Source organism: Drosophila persimilis, unplaced genomic scaffold (assembly GCF_003286085.1).
Source record: "Drosophila persimilis strain 14011-0111.01,24,50 unplaced genomic scaffold, DperRS2 tig00000000-arrow-pilon, whole genome shotgun sequence".
NCBI classification, from domain to species: Eukaryota; Metazoa; Arthropoda; class Insecta; order Diptera; family Drosophilidae; genus Drosophila; species Drosophila persimilis.
Genome location: NW_020825288.1, coordinates 24,942,977 through 24,962,338, shown reverse-complemented (window position 1 = coordinate 24,962,338; position 19,362 = coordinate 24,942,977). Strand labels below are relative to the sequence as shown.

At 43.3% G+C, this 19,362-nt stretch overlaps 3 protein-coding genes, 3 non-coding genes and 1 pseudogene across 9 annotated transcripts in view; 3 read left to right on the top strand and 4 right to left on the bottom strand.

The window, feature by feature from the left end:
- LOC6592165 (myosin tail region-interacting protein MTI1) overlaps nucleotides 1-18,231 on the top strand; it is a 27,867-nt gene extending 9,636 nt beyond the window's left edge. For 2 of the 4 annotated variants that reach the window (XM_026984760.1, XM_026984698.1), the window contains 6 exons: nucleotides 8,136-8,154; nucleotides 8,215-11,982; nucleotides 12,042-12,161; nucleotides 17,300-17,557; nucleotides 17,628-17,819; nucleotides 17,884-18,231. In XM_026984760.1, the coding sequence (XP_026840561.1) occupies nucleotides 8,136-8,154; nucleotides 8,215-11,982; nucleotides 12,042-12,161; nucleotides 17,300-17,557; nucleotides 17,628-17,819; nucleotides 17,884-17,967 (4,441 nt within the window). In that variant the 3' untranslated portion in view covers nucleotides 17,968-18,231. Of the gene's footprint in view, nucleotides 1-458; nucleotides 924-8,135; nucleotides 8,155-8,214; nucleotides 11,983-12,041; nucleotides 12,162-17,299; nucleotides 17,558-17,627; nucleotides 17,820-17,883 lie in introns of those variants that run through there. The other 2 variants (XM_026984783.1, XM_026984817.1) reach the window with 2 other exon arrangements.
- Nucleotides 2,818-2,890, top strand: Trnaa-agc. The gene has a single exon. It is a non-coding gene; the product is annotated as a tRNA-Ala (tRNA).
- Trnaa-agc lies at nucleotides 3,654-3,726 on the bottom strand. Its single transcript has one exon. It is a non-coding gene; the product is annotated as a tRNA-Ala (tRNA).
- On the bottom strand, nucleotides 5,693-6,705 carry LOC6592168 (bax inhibitor 1). The gene has a single exon (XM_002017417.2). It carries the CDS (start codon nucleotides 6,677-6,679, stop codon nucleotides 5,945-5,947), a length of 735 nt encoding a protein of 244 aa, XP_002017453.1. The 5' UTR covers nucleotides 6,680-6,705; the 3' UTR covers nucleotides 5,693-5,944.
- On the bottom strand, nucleotides 15,008-16,150 carry LOC6592167 (annotated as a pseudogene).
- Trnaa-agc lies at nucleotides 17,148-17,220 on the top strand. The gene has a single exon. It is a non-coding gene; the product is annotated as a tRNA-Ala (tRNA).
- On the bottom strand, nucleotides 18,084-19,362 carry LOC6592164 (transmembrane protein 192). Its single transcript, XM_002017414.2, has 4 exons — nucleotides 19,183-19,362; nucleotides 18,909-19,041; nucleotides 18,563-18,839; nucleotides 18,084-18,497 (listed from the first exon to the last, which is right to left on the bottom strand). The coding sequence occupies exons 1-4, from the start codon at nucleotides 19,320-19,322 to the stop codon at nucleotides 18,268-18,270; spliced, it is 780 nt and encodes a 259-aa protein (XP_002017450.1). The 5' UTR covers nucleotides 19,323-19,362; the 3' UTR covers nucleotides 18,084-18,267.

Genomic DNA, 19,362 nt, shown 5'->3' with positions numbered 1-19,362 from the left:
TAATTTCCTTATACGTATAGTAGTGGGTGTGCAATTCTAAAATTTGAGACTATTTATACAAAAAAAAAATTATTACCGAAACATTTTTCAAAAACATTAACAAATTATACGCGTGAATTTAATTAATTTAAAAAACTTTCCAAATATTAATTGTAATTGCTATTGTAAACGGTTTGATAAAATATCTAAAATAATAAAAAAAGAGGAAAACTAGAAACTATCACAAAAATATTAAACATTAAGAGAACTAAACTCTATCAAAAACGTGTTAAATCTTCATCTCGGAATATCATCTAAAAGACTTTAAAACTACTATACTACGACTATAACGCACGACTTTATTAATTCAAATATTTAATTAAACAATTATGAAAAATCAATGACAATTTCAACCAAAATCGAAATAAATTGTACGCAGTGCTAGCCAATAGCTTATTTAAACGCTAAATATTTGACATCCTCAAAGGCAAATCAAAAGCACCCCGAAAGAGTCAATCACAACAAACCATCCACACAAAAACGTTTCCGCTTCCGTTCTGTCAACCGCAGCAAAAATATGTCATAGCCTACCACGAGGGGAGAGATGTGAATTTCCACAGCTACGATACGCACAAACACGCACGCCGACACACAGTTCGGGCCCCATTCATAAACAATTAAGTGACACTTTGAGTGGAGTGTAGTGGAGTGGAGTTGAGTGGTAGGAAGCGGCCATTTAACGCCAAACAAAATTATTGTGATTGAGTTAACTTTAGCCGGACTCTGGTCAGCAATCGAATTGTTTGAGACTGAGTTAATATACGATTCTTGGAGTGGCTTAGTAATTGGCAACGAAGTTGTTTATTAAGACAAGTGATACAATAGAGAGATTAATCCATATCGTTAGACTGAATGCCGGATAAATTACTAAACATTAAGCAAAGGTAAGCATTAAGAAAAAAATACTTTTTTTACTAGTTCAACCTTTGCAAAATTACTGGAGAGTAATCCTTTTACGAGCATGTTTTCTCTTTAACAAATTTGTTTATAAAGACGATTATTATTTCTCAGAGCATTATGGTACAACAAATGTGGAGTCGATAGCCCTAGTAACTAGTGCTAGTTTATTAAGTTAATATTTTATATTAGTCTCCAATTGATTAATAATAAAAAATAATAACTTTTATCAACTTTATGGTACCTTCCGATAACCAAGAATTATTTCCTCTTTCCATCTCAAAATCCATACCACTTCCACTCATACAGCAGACAAACGTCCTCCACTGTTCCTGTCACTTTTCACAGCTCCTTTCTAATTAACGTAAACAATTTCCCAAACTCAAAAAATAATAATCATAAAAAATATCTTCGTGAAATCGGATTAGGCGAGAGACGCCAGAGCTGGGGCGCATCTGGCAATTGAAAAGTTTGAAAATGTTCGTTTTTCTTATTCTTAATTAAATCCAGAATACTGGCATAAACTTTTATTATTCAACGCTCTCCGGACTCCGGCCTCCCGCCCTTCGCCCCCTCCCTGGGCATTTGTCAATGTGGCAAAAGTGAAAAATGTTTCATTATCGAGCATTATGAAAGCTTTTCACGATACCCAAGAATGACAGGCCGAGCAGCAGAGCAGCAGAGCTCCTGTCCCGTTTCCCATTTGCCATTTGCCATTTCCTCTGGCAGCTTCTGGAGTGTCAAATCATAAATATGCATCTAGCGTTTATCTAACGTCTTTATGAGCCACTCTACCCCCGACATTGTCTCAGAGTCTGAGGAGTTGTCTAAGGAGCAGTGTGGGGAAGGGCCCACAGCCCGAAGTAGACTTAAAAGTAATTTTACGTCTGACTAAACATTAATGTGCTCAATATTTTATTGTTTGTTTGTTTGTTGCTTCTGCTGTTTCATGGAGTCCGTCCCCTGGCACACGAAAAATCCCAAAGAGACAGAGAGTTGATTATGCGGGCCTTCGGTCTTTTCCAAACTTTTTCACAATCTGCAATTTTTAAACGGTTTTCTTTTCTGCGCGTGGTTAAAGATACAATAAATTGCTGGGATCAAGAGCTAACTTTGGGAGATGGGAACTAAATTTTGGGGAATCGAAGATTACCATTTTCAATTGTTTTGGAGGTGTTTCAGATGGGATGTTATTTTACAAATTAAAACGATTTTGACCAATCAATCTTCAATCCGTACTGCTTTTTCTTGACTAATTTTTCTGAAAGGTCAAATAGGCAATTTTTAGGGAGAATACAAGAAGTATTGCTTAAAATGCAATCGAGTTATTGGAATAAAAATGGAGTAGTCTTGCGACTTGTCAAACATCTATTCTCTGCTATCATAAATATTTACGAGAGTGACTTCTGTAGATACCTTCGACAAGGACTTCCTCGTCACTGTTCAGAATTCAACAGAAAACGATGGACTGCTTTTAGGAATAAATTCCTTTTAAGCTAATTTCGTTTCGGAAATCAAGACTATTCTATCTTTCAGAGCTTGCACCCATCGCTCCCACATGAGATGACAAGCTGGGGGTTTTCTATTGGTTCAACAAGCATGCCCACCGCTTCTTAGACAATCTAAGAGAAGCACATACTCGTAGAACTCGTAGAAATAAAAAGATTCCTACAAGACTTTAGACCCTCCTATGTTAGATCATTCTGTAAGCAACTACGATGAAGCTCTGTCCCACACAACTTCCACCGCAACAATCAACCAAAAGCTAACTGAAATTTGACCAAAAACCTTGCCTTTCACTTGGCCATTTGGCCATTTAGCTTGTCTTGCACTTTAGTTTGGACACCTTTTTTGGACACTTGGTGCGCTGTCGATGCATGAGGGGATGTAGCTCAGATGGTAGAGCGCTCGCTTAGCATGTGAGAGGTACGGGGATCGATGCCCCGCATCTCCAATAGGATTTCCTTATTTTCCTCGCCTTTTTTTGTTGCGGGAGACGAATACGCAAACGTCGGCAGTTTTGTCTTTTGCATTCCGGGGCGGCTTATGTCGAGGAAGAAGTTGCCACTAATGAATATTCAAAGGTTGCCTTTGTAGCTGCCAGTGAGCATTATTCCGATTCAAACACAGGACATCCCTTAGAAGCTGCCCCCATGTCGACAATCAAGACGCGTAATTTGATTTGCGCCCTTAACGATGGAGTTGGGGAGTGCGGAGGAGGAGGCAGGATGGTGGTAGAGAGAACACATTGTCGTACATAAATCAGCACAATATGCCAATGTGTGTGTTTATGCCTGCATTCGCTGTTCGCAGGCAACTTTGCCAGCAATTAACCAGACAGCCACAACAGCAGCCACGGGAGCAGTCAGGACCAGGAAACACGGTCCCAGGACAACAGTCAGGACGCCCCCGGGCGACTACATCCTCCATACACTGCTGGAATCGGAGTTGTAAATGATACATGATGTGCTATTTATGAGCAAAAGGCTTTTGTTTTAATTTTTTGCCCCCTGTTTTGTTATCCGTTTTCGACAGGACAAAGTTTTTTGTCCTCCCTCCTCCCGTGACAACCTGAAGTCTAAGCTAGTTAAGCTGTCGCTGTCGTTGCGAGAATTTATGTATTTATTTCCAGATTTTTAATTGTTTTAAGTGTTTTGTTTTGCAAAGTTGCTGTTTGCATGTTTCGCAAAAAAGTTAGTGGACAAATACACCACTATTGGAGATGCGGGGCATCGATCCCCGTACCTCTCACATGCTAAGCGAGCGCTCTACCATCTGAGCTACATCCCCATCTTGTGGATTGTCCACCAAAGGCACCAATGTATTGCCTTTCTTGGTTGGACAATTAGCAATACCTCTCTTTACCTTCAATTGGTATGCAAGTGGTGCGACAAAGGTGACCCGGATACCGTTTCACAGTACAGGCCTGTTCCGAACTGGTTTGCGGATTAGCTTCGGTTGGACTGGGTTGGGGTGTGGCATTCGAAAGACATGACCATGCCTCAATTGAAAACAGTGGCACAGACCAAGAGGAGGTTAAATGGATTTTTAAGAAACTATAATAGCAACATGATCTATATATTTGAGAGGTCTTGAAACACTTTGATAATTCCAAAGATACAAATTATAAAGAAAGCTACCACTTAACTATGTTTCCGAAAAGCTGAAGATGAATATTTCGAACCTTTTACCACTCTCCGGAAATATTTCTTCGTATTTAAAGACTCTTTTCGTTATCTTACCGCAACAGAAGGATTTCTGGATAACACTTCAGGAAACAAATTTAATTACATTTCAACAAATCAACCAGAATTTTTTTATTTTTGTATACACAAAATGAGTGCTAAAATCGGAACTAAACCAATTCTTAAAAATTACAACCGAAACAGCATAGTTTCACACCATTTAATAGACGACCTCCATACAAATATATCAAAATATTCTTGAAATAAACGAAAAACAAATATTCATAAGGAAACCAAACACGAATTCCTCTTGGAACAGGAGAAGCAGGAAGAATAAAAATCAGAATTTTTTGGAAGCGTCTTGGGGGATTCGAGTAAAAATTAATATGCATAACGCATAGCGGAAAGGAAAGGAAAAAATAAACTTTTGTACAATTTATGCAGTGATGAGTGAAAAAGGATGCCACTCGGTCCTGTTGGGAGGCAACAGCAAGAACAACAATAACACGTTCACGTTCCTGTGCCCGTTATCGGAACCGGAAACGGGTCCACACAGAACGAAAGGAAAAAGTCCACAAAAGTCACGCTGGCGTGTGTGACAAGTCCTTTCTAATGAGCAGGAAGAAGGCGAGCATAAGAGGGCAGCGCACCTATTGCTCAAATCAAGCCCAAAAGCCCCCCTCAACTAATAAACTTCTTCCAGTCCAAAGTCAATTAAAAAAGGAACAGAAAATGCTACGTGACGCCTTAAGATAGACACAGGACATACACAAAAAATGAGAGGAGGATGCACCAGAACTGGAGAGTGGGAAATCCTTCCAGAAGGCAGCAACTAAAAAGTCGCAGACTTTCTTGAAATTAAAATTACAAGACGCTTGAATAACTTTGACTGTGTCGCGTCCCAGCCCCATTTCCATTGCCGCTGTCAGGTGAATGCTGAGAAAGTTTTTGAGGTAACATTTCTTTTACGATTCGCCAGAGAGTGGAACCAGCAACGGGGAGACGTGCCACTTGCAATGTTTTTGTCATTAATTTTGTATATCATTGAGTTTTACGAGCCTCATAAATATGAAAACGTTTAACTCTTTGTCGCAGAAGGAACACAAATCCTCCAGCGACTCCCCTGGCTACGTTTTATATGAGACAAACTAATTGTCTTGTACTTGTAATGTGTTTTTAAGCACAGCCACGCTTCCCACATGTTTTCGCAATGTTCCTCTGATAAACAACAGCATGAACACTGCGGTGGTCGGGGGTAAGGAGCAGGAGCGGGATCTGGTATTGTAACAATTAGTGGGTTGGTTGAAGGGTCCCCATTCGTTCCCTCGTGCAACAGCTTGAGGTAATTTTCAACTTTTACTCCTTGTCTTGGCGTTGACAAGAAGCGTGTTGTTCTGTTTGGTTTTAATTAAAGCCCAAAACAAATCAAGTCAAATATGTAGGAGAGATTGCGATGTTTACACCCTCAGAGAAAAGCTCTGCCAATGGAGAAGTATTTGTTTCAATTGAGGAAGAAGTTTTTTAAGAAGTTGAGAATTCAATAATAATTTATGAACGAAGATGAACTTTATTGGAACAGCCAAAGTTATCAAAGTATCACCAAGTTATTGCAATATCTCAGGCAGTTATATAAACATATATGTCCGATCTTCGTGTATTATGGTCATTGGGAGTGAACTGGCTTTAACTTGTGGTTTATTTTAGGTTGCCTTTTGAGCCGAAAGTTAATTGAAAAAACGGCCAATTTTCGAACCTAATCAGTTTGGTAGTGTTTATATGGTAGATGTATCTATTTGGTTGTGCTGTGCTGCTACCGCCGGACCTTAGTTCCTCCCGCGGCGTTCCTTTTGCTTTCGCTCCTCCTTCTGGGTCAGGATCACGAGCAAACGGCGGAACATGTAAAATAGGTCCAAGAACAGATCCAGGGCATGTTGTACGACATCGCGGTTCCCATTGCGGCACTTCTCTACTATGTTTTGGGTGTCGTAGACTACAAAACCGGCCATCACGAATACTCCCACATAGAGTTGAGTCACTTGAACCATGTACGACTGGAATATCATGTTGAAGAGGCTCAGAAGGACCATGGTGCTGACAACGCTTAATAACATTCCGCCCAGATACAAATACTTGCCCTGCTCGGCCAGGAGTGCGGCCAGCGAGAGTGATAGAAAAATGACCAAAGTGCCAGTGAGGGCTGTGACGATAATCGACGGATTGATGCTGTTTATGTAGCTCAACAGCGGTCCCAATGTCTGGCCCGAGCAAAATCCAAGGGCATAGAGCATGCTCAAGCGTGTGCGATAGTTCTTGCCATCATCCATGTAGATGTGCAGACCGAATGCCAGAACCAGCGTGGCCAGGGCAGCCAGTATACCGAGATCTAGAACTTCGTGCATCTGGCAGAGGGCTCCCACAGTGGACGCGGCTACGGTGCTTCCCAAGACCATGTACACCTTCGCCAGGTGCTGGCGCACATGTGGCTCGTAGCGATCGTTGAGGCCTTTCATAAAGGTCTGAAAGCGTCCGTTAATTTTCTGTGCTGTAGCTTGAGCCATTTTTTCTCAATTTTGTTTTTGTTCAATTGCTGAATATTTTTCAAGTTTTTAAAATTTGTTAAACGGAGAAGTGAATCTGTTATGTTCGTTCACAAACAAACTGCTTTATGACTTCTTAAATTGTTGTACACGTCTACTTGTTTTTAATTTTTCTGTATTTTACAAAGACTTACTTGTTTTCGGAAAAAAACTACGAGTTTATTCTCAGTTTATTCGTACCAGTCTCCGTTTTTCTATTCTAATGTTGAAGTGTGTATTCAGAGATTCTTTCAGAGAGGATCTTAAGAGCGAGATGATGAGAGCAAGCATAGAACAAGGTCTGAAAGGAAAATGTCTGAAAGGAAAATGTCTGGAACTCGTTATTTGCTGCGATCTGTGCAAGAAAGAAGTTACTATGAATGAAAACTTTAAAAGAAAACTGAGGCAAACATTAACTCTAGCCCGACATAATTATATATTATGTAGACCTAAATTTTAACTATACAAGTGGTTAAAAGTGCAATAAAACTCTTAAAAGTAAGATCGGGGTCACCAATTGAAAGCCAAATGACTCTCATCAATTAAAGAATGAAGGTTTACCTTTTTTTCATAGTTTCATGGTTTTTCCTATCTAGTTAAGGAACCTTTTGATATTTATGACAACATTTTAGACCGATTTGGGAAGAAATGGATAAACAATTAGATGAGTTATAATTGGATAATAAAATTATAACCTTGGGCTATTGTGATAAATATTCGTAGATTGAGGATTGACGTGCAATTCTCATGACATATTGAGACTTTCATTAATTCCATGAATGAAAAAACTGGAAAAACTTCCCCTTTCAACTTTCTTGAAGACTATCGCTACATAAATACTTTCTGCCTCAGAAGATTTTAACTTTCTTGCTGTTAAATTTTTAATTAGTTCAAGTTACAAATGACATTAACGAAAAAGAAGGCAATGGCAAAGATTTGTGGTCGTATATTTTAGCATTTCTTAACGAGATTTTTTCCAAAGCAGAAAAACAAAAGCCAGAAAGGAGAAATTCCCAGCGCCAAAGGAATTTGCACCTTTGCATACACAAATAGTCCTCCCCCTCCAAGGATGGGGATAATTGTTGGATAGGGGAGCCAGGTTGGATGTTGTGTGGGTTGGGTCCAGGGTTCAGGGGTTCGGTGGTTCGGTGGTTATAAATTTTAAATCTGTTGAATTAATGCAGAGGCCAAGCCTGCTTTCTTTTTGCTCCCATTCATTCTTACGTGCCAGAAAAGTTGAGAGAGAACTTCCCGCGCACGTTGCCTGATTACATTAATTATTCCTTTATTGTTTGTAAAAGTTTTCGCTCTTTGTCGGTTCTGATTCAGTGTGCCCTGCGCTGCTATGTTTGTTGTAATGCATCTAATTGCAATTAATTACAGAGAATAATAGTTACTTCTTACTAATAATGTCTGTTTCTTTCCATTTCCTTTGCAGTGACTCCTTCTTCAATCGGGTGAGTAGAATTGCAACCATTGAGTCGCATCTGGGTTCTAATTGCATGCATATTTTGTAGTTTTCGAATAGAAATAATCCGTATCAGCAAAATCGTCCACCAAACTATCGCTGGCAGCGCAACGATTATTCAGATAGATCATATTACGGACAAGAGAGGTACTCCAGATATGAACGCAGATCAAGTGAAGACCGCCACAATTGGGGCTACAACCCAACCAGAAATAATGGGAACGATCAAATTAGAAATTTCCATCCAAATCCCGAATCAAAAGAACTGAAAGAAACTGAAACTGATTGTGAATCGAAAGGAGCTTCTAAAGCGGGTTTGCGACCTCTGGAAACGCAAAAAAAATCCAAAGAAAATCCAGAAAATAAAGAAAGTCTATTTAGGGGCCAGTCAGATCCAAAAGGAGGGGTTTCTAGATCAAACAACCGCGATATCCCCACCCGAAGTAAGAAGAACAATCAAAATCACAAATCACAAGAACTGAAAGGAACAGAAGTTGATCGTGAATCGAAAGGAGCTTCTAAGGCTAATCTTGGCCTTCTGAAAACACCAAGCAATTTGAAAGAACAGCCAGGAAATAAAGAGAGGCCATTTAGTGGCCAGTCAAATAAAGAAAAAGCAGCATTGGGAGGGGATTCTAGTCAAATCAAAGTCCCCAAGCCCATTGCTACCAGTGAGAAACCCAGTGGGAATCCCCCGCCAGCAGCAGAGTCTGAGTCTAGTCAAACATATCCAAAGATCAAAGTACGTCCTTTAGCAGAGCTGCTGAACCACGGGATCCTAGCTGCAACCGAGGAGAACCGCCTGGGACGCACTGCCCCACCCGAAAGACCGCCGAATCCTTTGTCCTACAGACCTGCCCCCAAAATTCGCCGACTTACTGTGGCTGGCTGTGGTGCCTTCGATCCACAGGATAATCCTACCTCAATCGAAAGTCGCCTCGCGAACCTAGACAAGGAGAGCCTCAAGTATATAATCAACAACAGTGACACCATATACGAGGAGCACCTCAAGTTCCAGGCCCGAAAACGACTGCAGGACAAAATTGGTCGCCAGCTCAAGAAATTTAATCTGGAAAAGCCGAAGGATAGCCGGGTCACGCCACCGATTGAAGACGAGATCGTTGATGACATCAAATTACCAAAAGTACTGCTCCAAGAGATCGAAAAGTGCCTTAGCATAAGCACTCCAGAGGCTGACGGAAGCAAGTCAAGTCCACAAAAGGAGAAAGTGGCTTTAGAGGAACGAGAAATCCAAACGGAACCTACCATTAAGAGAGGGGAGTGCAGTAAAAAGAGTTCAGAGTCCAAACAGGAACAAGAACAAAACTCTAGCATTAAGAGCGGGCAGTGCAGTAAAATTCCAGAAAAAGGAAGGAACTCTAGTCACAGAGAGAAGGAGACCCCAACAGAGACAATGGCTGGTGCCAATAATCTGATGAGACGGCTCAAAGCCGCCGACGAGGTGAAGACAATGACCGCAGTGCGTCAATATAATGGCCGTCACAGTGGCAGCTTCCCGCCCCGCGGTCCTTTGCTACCATTCCCAAAACAAGACAAAAAGTTGAGCAGTGGCGAGGGGCAAGAACGCAAAATAGGCATATCCTCGCCCACGAAAGCCAAACCAAAAGATAAAACTAAAGAGAGCACTCCAAAGGATACCGCTCCAGCCCCACCAGAAGCCACACTTTCGATCAAAAAGGAGATCACAGACTGCGAAATAATTCAGCCGACGGGGAATGCAACAATAGTTGTCAGCTCTTCCTCTGATGAAGATGAGGCTGAAGCTGAAGCTGAAACTGAAACTGTGGATAAGCCCCACAACAAGACACAACCGCAGCGGCAGGCAACCGCAGTGGCAAAGCCCAACGATGAAGAAGCGAGTGATCACTCGACCACTTCTCAATGCAGCACCGAGTCCTCTAAGCAGCGCTACAGGCAGAAGCTAAAGCTTGATGCGGACTATGTGGTAGACAGTTTCGAGAAGCTGATTCTGCCGCATCTCAAGGAATCGCTAGCAGAGAGATTCAAAAGCCTGAATAGCGACAGTATACAATCTCGTCTTCACTTCATATCCTGCGTTGTGACGTCCAGCGACCACAATTCGCAAAGCATCAGCAAAATGGAAATAGCCAAAATGCAAAATAATCTCAAGCTTCGAAACAATCGGCTGGGCATTGAGTTCCTCCTGCGCCAGATGGTGCATGTGGTTAATCAGCAGAAGCAGCAGGCGGTGGCACAGCGGTCAAAGGAACAGGAGGCGAAAAAGCTGAGCAATAGGATTAGCACGGTGACGAGTGCCGCCTCAGAGAGTGCTGAATCTGCAAAAGAGCCGCCGCCACATCAAAGACTTCTGCGGGAAACTGCCGTGGACCCACCCTCTAGTCAGAGTCCTCGTCAGAGTTCTCCCTTGCCGTCTTCTCGTCAGAGTCCACCAGCAATGCCTTCTCGTCAGAGTCCACCAGCATTGCCTTCTCGTCAGAGTCCACCAGCATTGCCTCCTCGTCAGAGTCCACCAGCATTGTCTTCTCGTCAGAGTCCACCAGGACTTCCCTTTCTTCAGAGCCCACCAGCCTTGCCCCCGCGTCCAATTAACCCACCATTTTCTGTTTATCCTCCTGGATTTCTGGATTCCCCATTGGCTCGAGTCTCCCCAGGCGGCTATCCCCTGTCCGAATCCACTGAACCTCTGCGACATGTGACATGCGACATGGTGGCCCATAATCTAGTCGAAATCGATCGTCGTCTCTTGGAGAATCAGAATAGACGTAGCTTTCTCGAGGAAATGATCATGAAATTCCAAAAGGAGAAATCCGACTTGGAAATTCACAGCCTGGAGATGCAAAACCGCAAGTTTCTGCTGATCAATTCAGCAATGTACAGCAACCATGGACCAGCAACAGCATCATCTGTGATGCTCTCCACGCTTGCTACCCAGAGCCAGGCAGAAGTTTTGGGGCAGTCTTGTAATAGAAACGAGGCTTCTTCGAACCAAACACAAGCCAGACCGAAGGGTCGCGTTCGTCGGGCTGTGGTGGTCAAGTACTTGCCCAAGCGTAGGGCAAGATTCAATCGTCGGACAGCCAAGAGGAATGATAATTCAGACGAGTTGGTGGCTCAGCTCCAGCTGGAGATTGCAGCCAAGGAGCAGACTGAAAAATCCGAGGAGATCTCACCGAAAATGCCCATGCCGCTAATGGAACCCGATGCGGTGATCAAAGAGGAACCCATGGATTTTTGCAATGCAATGGAGTTGCAGTCGCCGCGTCCCATCATCGCCGAAAATGGTGCTAGCCCCAACAAACGATCGGCGGATCACATTCCAGCGGCCGCCTCCAGGCCCAAGCAGTCGCGTAAGAGCAAAACAATTACCAGTACAGTATCAGAGTCTAATCCTACCCAGCAGCCGCTAGCCATTATACCACCGCTACCACCACCACCGCCGCCGCCGCCCGAGCCGAACTACAACATGCCATACCAGCTGCCACGGAGTATCCTCAAGGCCCCACCGCCACTACCCACGCAACTGAGACAGCATACGGTAGAGTCCAACGGGGACATGGGCTCGGATCTGGGCTTCATACGCAAGGGCCGCCTTCACTCGGTCGTCAGTCCGATCACCCAAATACGCATTTATAAGAACCACATACTAGCAGCCGCCGAGGATGGGGACATCTACATCTTCAACCTTCACAATCACAAGCTCGAGCGTCAGATCCCGAAGCACGGCGAGGCCATCACAAACATGCATCTGTGCGAGAAGGAGTCATTTCTGTACACCACATCATTGGACGGCTTCCTCAAGAAATCTTCATTGGAGGTAAGCCCCCACATATAGGAAAAATAGTATAAATTGTAAATGTTCTTATTCTTTTGCAGAATCTTGAGAGTGTCCAGCAAACAGTTTACGTCAAGGAGCCATTGCAATCTATTGATATTGCCTGGGATGCCGCATTTATTGGCAGTCGCTGGGGCCACATCTTTGTCTATAATGTGGTGGTAAGCAGAGCCTATTAAATAATAAAACACAAAATAGGGCATTTGTATAGTTTACTCAAACTCCTATGCTCCCAAGATTTATTCATCGGCACAAGTGCAAATGGGAAAGCCAGAGAATGCGAAAACAAAATGCACCCAGTGTGCGTGACGAGTCTCGCTGATAAGGGTTGTTTTTTTCAAAAAGCGTGCACACCGCTTTTGATAAAGTAATATATGTACTTTGTTACTTACATTACAATTAATAGAATTCTTTGTAGAATGGAATAGATTTTTAACGGTTTTCCGCGTGATATAATTTGTTTGATTTTATAGAGCTAGCTTCACTAATTCATTGAAACATCCCTGCCCTGCATGTGCCAGGTCAATCAATCTTCTCTCAATATATTCTCCATTTAATTAATGTTGCGTTCATTAAATATTTATCTGTCTAACAAACACTTGAAAAATTTCAATTAAAATATTGAACAGCGGCAGGCAGATCCTGCCAAAAAAAGGACGACCAGCATCTCCACACCTTGCCCAAACAACGACCAAACAGCAGCAACAACAAAAGTTAACGAATTGGCAATGAGCTTCTGCTCAGAACCAAAAGCGAACGAGCGAATGTCTAGACAATGGAAATCAAATCGAATTTGTTTTTTTTTCTCGCGTTGGCTCACGCGAATTTCACAAATTGGATAGTATGGAGTGAAAAGCGTAGAAAGGGAGTTGAGATACTTCATTAGAATATTTCACGATGAGGGTAGAGAGAGCTATAAGTCTTAATTCTGGCAGAAATTCGATTTATGGCTGCGACGTGCTGATAACTCATGCCCGTAGCCAGAAATTATGCTACGGTTTTTTCTCCCATTTTGAGCACAACTGTACTTTTGGATCTCTGCTCGTAGGAGAAGAAGGCAACTGTACTTATAACTACGGAGGAGAAAAGTGTACTTCAGCGATGGTGTAGGTGTAAGCAAAGGTACTTGTAACTAAAGAGGATTTGGAGGAGGAAAACGGTACTTGTAACTATAGCGTAGAAGGAGGCAACTGTACTTATAACATTGGCGCAGGAAGAGAAGGCAACTGTACTTACAACATAACAAGTGGAGGGAGCAGGGGGCCTACTGTAATTGTAAATAAGAATGAGACGAGGGAGGGCAACTGTACTCAAACTTAGGGGGAGATGGTAAGCCATCTGTACATTCTAGGTGCAGTACAGTTGGTCGTTAGTTATTTGGTAAATATCCGAGGATGCCACGCCCCACACACAGTACCGTATTTAGGCACATACTAGAGGGCGTTGCTGGGATTGCAGTTTTTGGCCTGCCTCCTGCTGCTATTGCTTGATATTTAGCTTTCACTTGTGTTTTGTGTTTTATTGTGTCAGTTTTTGCTGCACGTTGTTTGGCCGAGACGACGACAACTGTACACTGGTCCTGTTCGTGGCACATAGCTCCGGAGCGGAGCTTCGTTGGCTATGTACCAGTCCGTGCTGGCTGGGGGTTAGTGTTGCAACAAACAACAGCAAAGTGCAGCCGCATGCAGTAGCAGTGGCAGGAGCAGCAACTGTTTCTCTCACTCACTCTCAGTTATGCTACCACTATTGCTCTCTCTGTCTCGCTGTCTCTTCGTCTTTCTCTTCTGCTCTCTCCTCGCTCTATTGTTGTTTATTTAAGTTTTATGTGTGCCTGTTTAGTTAACGGGATATATTTGGCCAGCACGGCTCTCACACTCTCCCAACATGCAGCTAGCTCTCTCTCCTGCTCTCTGGCTCTCCTTCTGGCACACGAAGTCCCTTTGCCTGTTCTTCGGGTCCCCCATCTCCAATGCGCATGCCTTGCTCTGCGCTGCGCTGCAGTTTACCGTTGGGTTGCACATAGTACAGACAGTCGCCTCCTCATGCTTTTCCCATTCGTTAGTTTTTGGCAGCAGCAAATAAAATGTTTATATGCTATTTACTCAAAACAATTTTAAATAAAATACAAGAAAACCGAAAATAGAGACTCCCCCGACTGTTCCGCTCGCTCTCTCTATCTCTCGCTCTCTCGGTCTCGACTAGCTCTCTCTCTCTCTCTAGCTCTCTCGGTACAGTCGTCGTAGCTGCAGCCTTCCAAGGCGTTGCAATGGGAATTGTCTTCGTGCCTGTTGCTGTCTGTGTGTGGATGTTGTTGTTGTGGCGTGGGCTTTTCTTGCCGGTTTGGTTGGTTCCCCTGTTTTGTTGTGTTGTGTTTTCTGGAAAATGACGCCTTGTCTATGGGTTGCTATATGTGTAGCTGTGTGTGTATGTGCCTGCCGCTCTCTCATTGGCTGTTCTGCGCCAAGTCGGGCTGGTTGGTCGGTTGTTTGTGCCGTTATGTGCAGGCGCTTGATAACTCTTTTTATTCGTTTTGAAGTGCCAGTGTGAGTGTTTTGGTATTTTCTATTGTTGTTCGTTGTGTGGCAAATTGCAATGCATGCATGTTCATACACGCATACGTATAGTTGGGTGGGTGTGGCATGGACCCGGGCTGCATGCGGCTTCCAACCACTAAATAAACAACATACTGCTGCCACTCCCACTGCAAGCATTTTATTGGTATTTTTTTTGCTTAAGCTTCAAGACATAACGGTACATAATAGTGCACTATCTCTCTCGCTCTTCGTCTTTGTCTTCTCCGCATTTCTCGTTCTCCGTTATTTTACAGCGGTTTGAGGCAGCCATTTATCAATGTTTGAGACACCGCCTGTTGTTTGGCTAACGGTTTCCATTGCAGTTTCCGTCGACTTGAAATTTGTCCCATTTCATAGAAATTTCTCCAGTAGTCTTGGGTTCTGTTAAATATATTATTACATGCTAAAATGCTACGATATCTAAGGGGATAAAATATTGCTAGCGGTATTGTATTTGTGGCATAGGGTCCGAAATCTTCATCAATGCAAAAATCCGTGTTTCAAATTTTTTTGAGAGTCGAAATTCTGAAGGGGAAGCCTTAGAACAGAAATTCCCTGCCCTGCAATGGTGCACAAAATGTTTAGAAACATAAAATGTCATTTCGGAAAATTTGCCTGAAAATATGTATTAACAAATTTCTGAGGAAGCAAACCAAAACGAGGATGAAAGCCCCCTATCCTGTTGCCTATCCTCCTTAAATAATTTTCTCTAGCTCAGTGGCATAGGATAAATTATGTGTAGCTATATCGTTGGCCGGAACCTCATCCTTGGGCTTGATGTTCAATGCGGCATAATCGTAGTTCCCCTGAGCATCCAGGGTCCAGTGGCGACGTTCGACCAACTCCAGAAGCTCCTTTCCGCCTGCACGAAGGCCCAGGCGCTGGGCCGCCTGCTTGGGGGTCATCTTCAGGTAGGACTTCTCGATGCAGGAGGCAATCTCCTCGCGGGCCGTGTGCACCAGCATGTCCATGAAGTTGCCATAGATCTCCGAGGGCATGGACTTCTTGGCCTCCAGTATTTTGTTGTAGCGTCCCTCCATGAAGTAGTTCTCGAGGGCCAGCACGGGCATGATGAAGCGATCCTGGAGCAGCAGGGCCGACGGCAGTCGCTCGAGTGCGATGTGGAAGTCGGCGATGCGATTTGTGGCCAGCATATAGAGCAGGCTCAGACCAATCATCTTGTGCATCTCCTGTGAGGGTTCCAGGAACTTGTCGTAGTCGTAGTAGTACATTTTCAGCTGGGCCATGTACCGCTCAAAGGCGGCGTAGTCCTTGACGGTGATGCTGTGCTCCACTGCGATCTCCAGCACATCGCGGGACCTCACCAGTTGATCCTTCTGCTGGGGGTTGGACTTTGACACCTCATGGGGCATCAAGAATCCTCCAAGAATCTCCAGCTTGAAAATGCCCAAAAGTTGACCACAGCGCAGAAGATTCGGGGCTCGTTTGCTCCATTCGGCCTTTATATCTTTGTATAGATTGGACATGATGCTTCCTTCTGTATAAAGTAGTTTGGTTTAGATTGAAATTTGAAAATATGAATAAAGAAACCTGACGTTTGGGGAACGAGTAATTTTTTGAAGAATCAAATTTTGTTGAACTTGACTGAACAGAGTCGGAAAAGGGACTGGAAAGAGTCTTGAATGTATTTAGCAGTCCTACTTTGGTAGTTTTGCTGGCAAGGTAGTTCAATAGTTTTTATACCCTGTACTCAAAGGTTGACCAGGAGAACATCGAACTAGTGTTTGTGTGTAACAGCCAGAAGGAAAATATATTTATATTGCCGAGTCGATAGATCCATGTCCGTCTTGAAGGGCCAGGTTAAGAGAGAGATAGAGTTATGCGGTGTAGAAAGGTTGAAAAATGATTGGATCATATGATTACATTTATATTGTATGTCGCGGCACGTATGCCTTCGCCTATTTGAAGATATTTAAAAACACATTTACAGAAAGATAAATGTATAGAAAGAAGTCTCAATATTAATGATTTAGTGGTTAACATTTTCGATGCTATTGATGATATTGGATTCTGGGACCCGAAAGAGATCACCATCTCCGCCTGACTGTCCACGGTCATTTTTCAAGCATTCTCGCTCGCGTACTACGGAGTACTATATCATTCCTTTTCCTCTGAATGGGTAATCAGAATAGTATTCTAAGACCACTCCCAACACAAATACAACCAATAACAGAAAATAAATACATTTTTGAACTGAAGTCAAACAAAACCATACCGTTTATAGTACTTCCCATTGCAATCTAAAATAATTAAAATATTTATGTACCATTTAGATAAGAAGCATTATCTAATCTTCGAATAGTGTGGTACTCATACGTACACTGTATATTTATAACCAGTCTATAATTAGTTTATATGTAGTATTTATTTATAAACGACATAAAATGCTCGCTGGGGGCTGGCTTCTGTTACCGGTTTTTTTTATGTTTTTGGATCGTATGCGCGTTTGTCATGACGATGCACTTTGGATAACAATGAGCCGTAGTATAAAAATGTTGGCCCACAACCAAAGCACGCACTTTTTAGGGCCAATATATTGGGCTTATCCACAAGGGGGATGTAGCTCAGATGGTAGAGCGCTCGCTTAGCATGTGAGAGGTACGGGGATCGATGCCCCGCATCTCCAAAAGGAGGACTACAGGTCCATATTTTTGTTAAATTTCTTTCCTTTTGTAATCTATAAAAATGTTTTCTTTTGATTGCAGACCAACAAAATGATAGAATCCCCTTTGCTCTCCACGGGCCAGTCCATTATCGCAGTCAAGGCCACCAAGGAAGGCCACAGGAAGATCATCATACTGGGCTGCAAGGGAAACTTTGTGAATTTCCACGATGCGGCCACAGGTCTGTTGCTACGTCGCCTGGGCGTACCCGACGGACTGAACGTCTACAGTTTGCTGCTCAATGACGGACATGTCTACTGCGGCACGCAGAAGAACGAGATCTACAAGTTTGAGTTTGCTGTAAGAATAATCCTCTCCACTGATTGGTTCTTTCAAAATCCAAACTGAATGAATCTTTTGTAACTTTTAGAGTGGAAACCTGGTCACAAAGCTAAGCTGTGGCAATGGGGCCGTGTCCATGGTCAGCTTCAGGGACAGATATTTGCTGATTGGCTGCTATGATGGATTCATTTATGTCTTGGATAAGCATAAGGGCTCCCAGGTGGGCCGGTTCGAGGGCGCTGGACGCTTGGTACTGGCCCTGGCCATAGCGGGCGACAGTGTAAGTCTTGAAGCTTTCAATTTCTCATTGGCATTGTATTTTACATCACTTTCTGCATTTAAAGATCGTAACATCATCGAAGGACAACTCGTTGGAGGTGCTAGAAATCCCCCCGGAAATGCTAAATGGTGGACAACAATGCAATTAGATTAAAGATAATATATAGATCAGATTTAATTTAACAATTTAACACACACATCCGCACGCGCACTTTTTGTATATAACTTTACAATCATACTGATTAGTGAATCATCAGCGAATAGATCAAAATTTTTAATTTTTTTTTATATATTTACAATTTGGCATAATTGTGTTTAAATATGATTTTCCTTAAAGAACATTTCTTCCGTCATGAATAATAGTAATAGAATAAAAGGAAAAGCGCCATTAAAAAGTAAAAAGAAAATGATAATATGTAGTGTATAAATGGTCCTTCCTTCGCCCATCCTTAAGGAATCTGTGGCGTGCGTACGGGCCGCACATTCGTCTGCATTTTGTGCATACTTAGGTTGAGCCTGTGCGTATGATCCCGCAGATAGGCAATGAGATCCGCTTGCTTCTCCAGCAGTTCGGCTGTGTCGCCGCCGGGCTGCATCAGTCCCAAAGAGCCGCCGACTTGATCAGTGCCTCGCAGGACATCTGGGGCCAGATTGGCCTTGTTAAATTTTCTCACCTTGTCTGCAAGGCAAAGCGATTCAGAATTGAAAATAATCTCTCCTGGAAGAAAATATCACTAAACTAACCAATATAGCAGCCATGGAAGATGGCCAACACCACATTCTCGGCAACACTGAACGCAGTCACATAGCTGATGGGCGACAGCCAGCCGGCGGCACAGTGCTCCCAGAAGCTCACTCCATAATAATGATGGATCATGGCCTGGACAGCAAGCAGCATTGAGTTCCAGAGAGACACCACTTGCAGGGGAATGCCCTTCTGCATGCTTGTCTCCCGATGGAAATCATGGTAGCCGCTCATCCGTAGCTTTTGATGTTGAATTTTCACAAAGTGGTCGAAGAGCTGCAAAAATGGAAAATTGACATTGAGCCAGGTCGAATCCAAACGCTTGAATGAATCGCAAGTCCTTACATATGTAATGACCCAGAAGGTTGCACGCAAGTAGAGCATTATAAAGTAGGCGTCGCATCGTCGTTCCGCTGGCCACAGGGCCGCCAGTCCAATGCCCACACACGAAATCACCGACGAGATAAGCAAGTGTATGCTGTAAAGTAGATTTGCATTGGTGTGCGTTAATTGCATTGCACTCATCCATATCTCATCAAATTTCAACCCTTTCGCTGGACAATGAAGTGATTCATTGTCGCCGGCGGCAGGCCCATGCCCCACTCCCATTCATCCTCACCTAAATGCGGGCACGGTTTTCAGCTTGAAGTTTCGATTGTCGTTCGAAAAGAGAACGGGATCCAACAGTTGGTCCGTGTCTTGGATGTGTGGCGGTATAACGCCCGCCGGGACGGCGGCGCCTGTTGATTCGTTATCCATTTTGGGGGTCTTTTTTCCTTAAATGCGCAGCGAAATTATG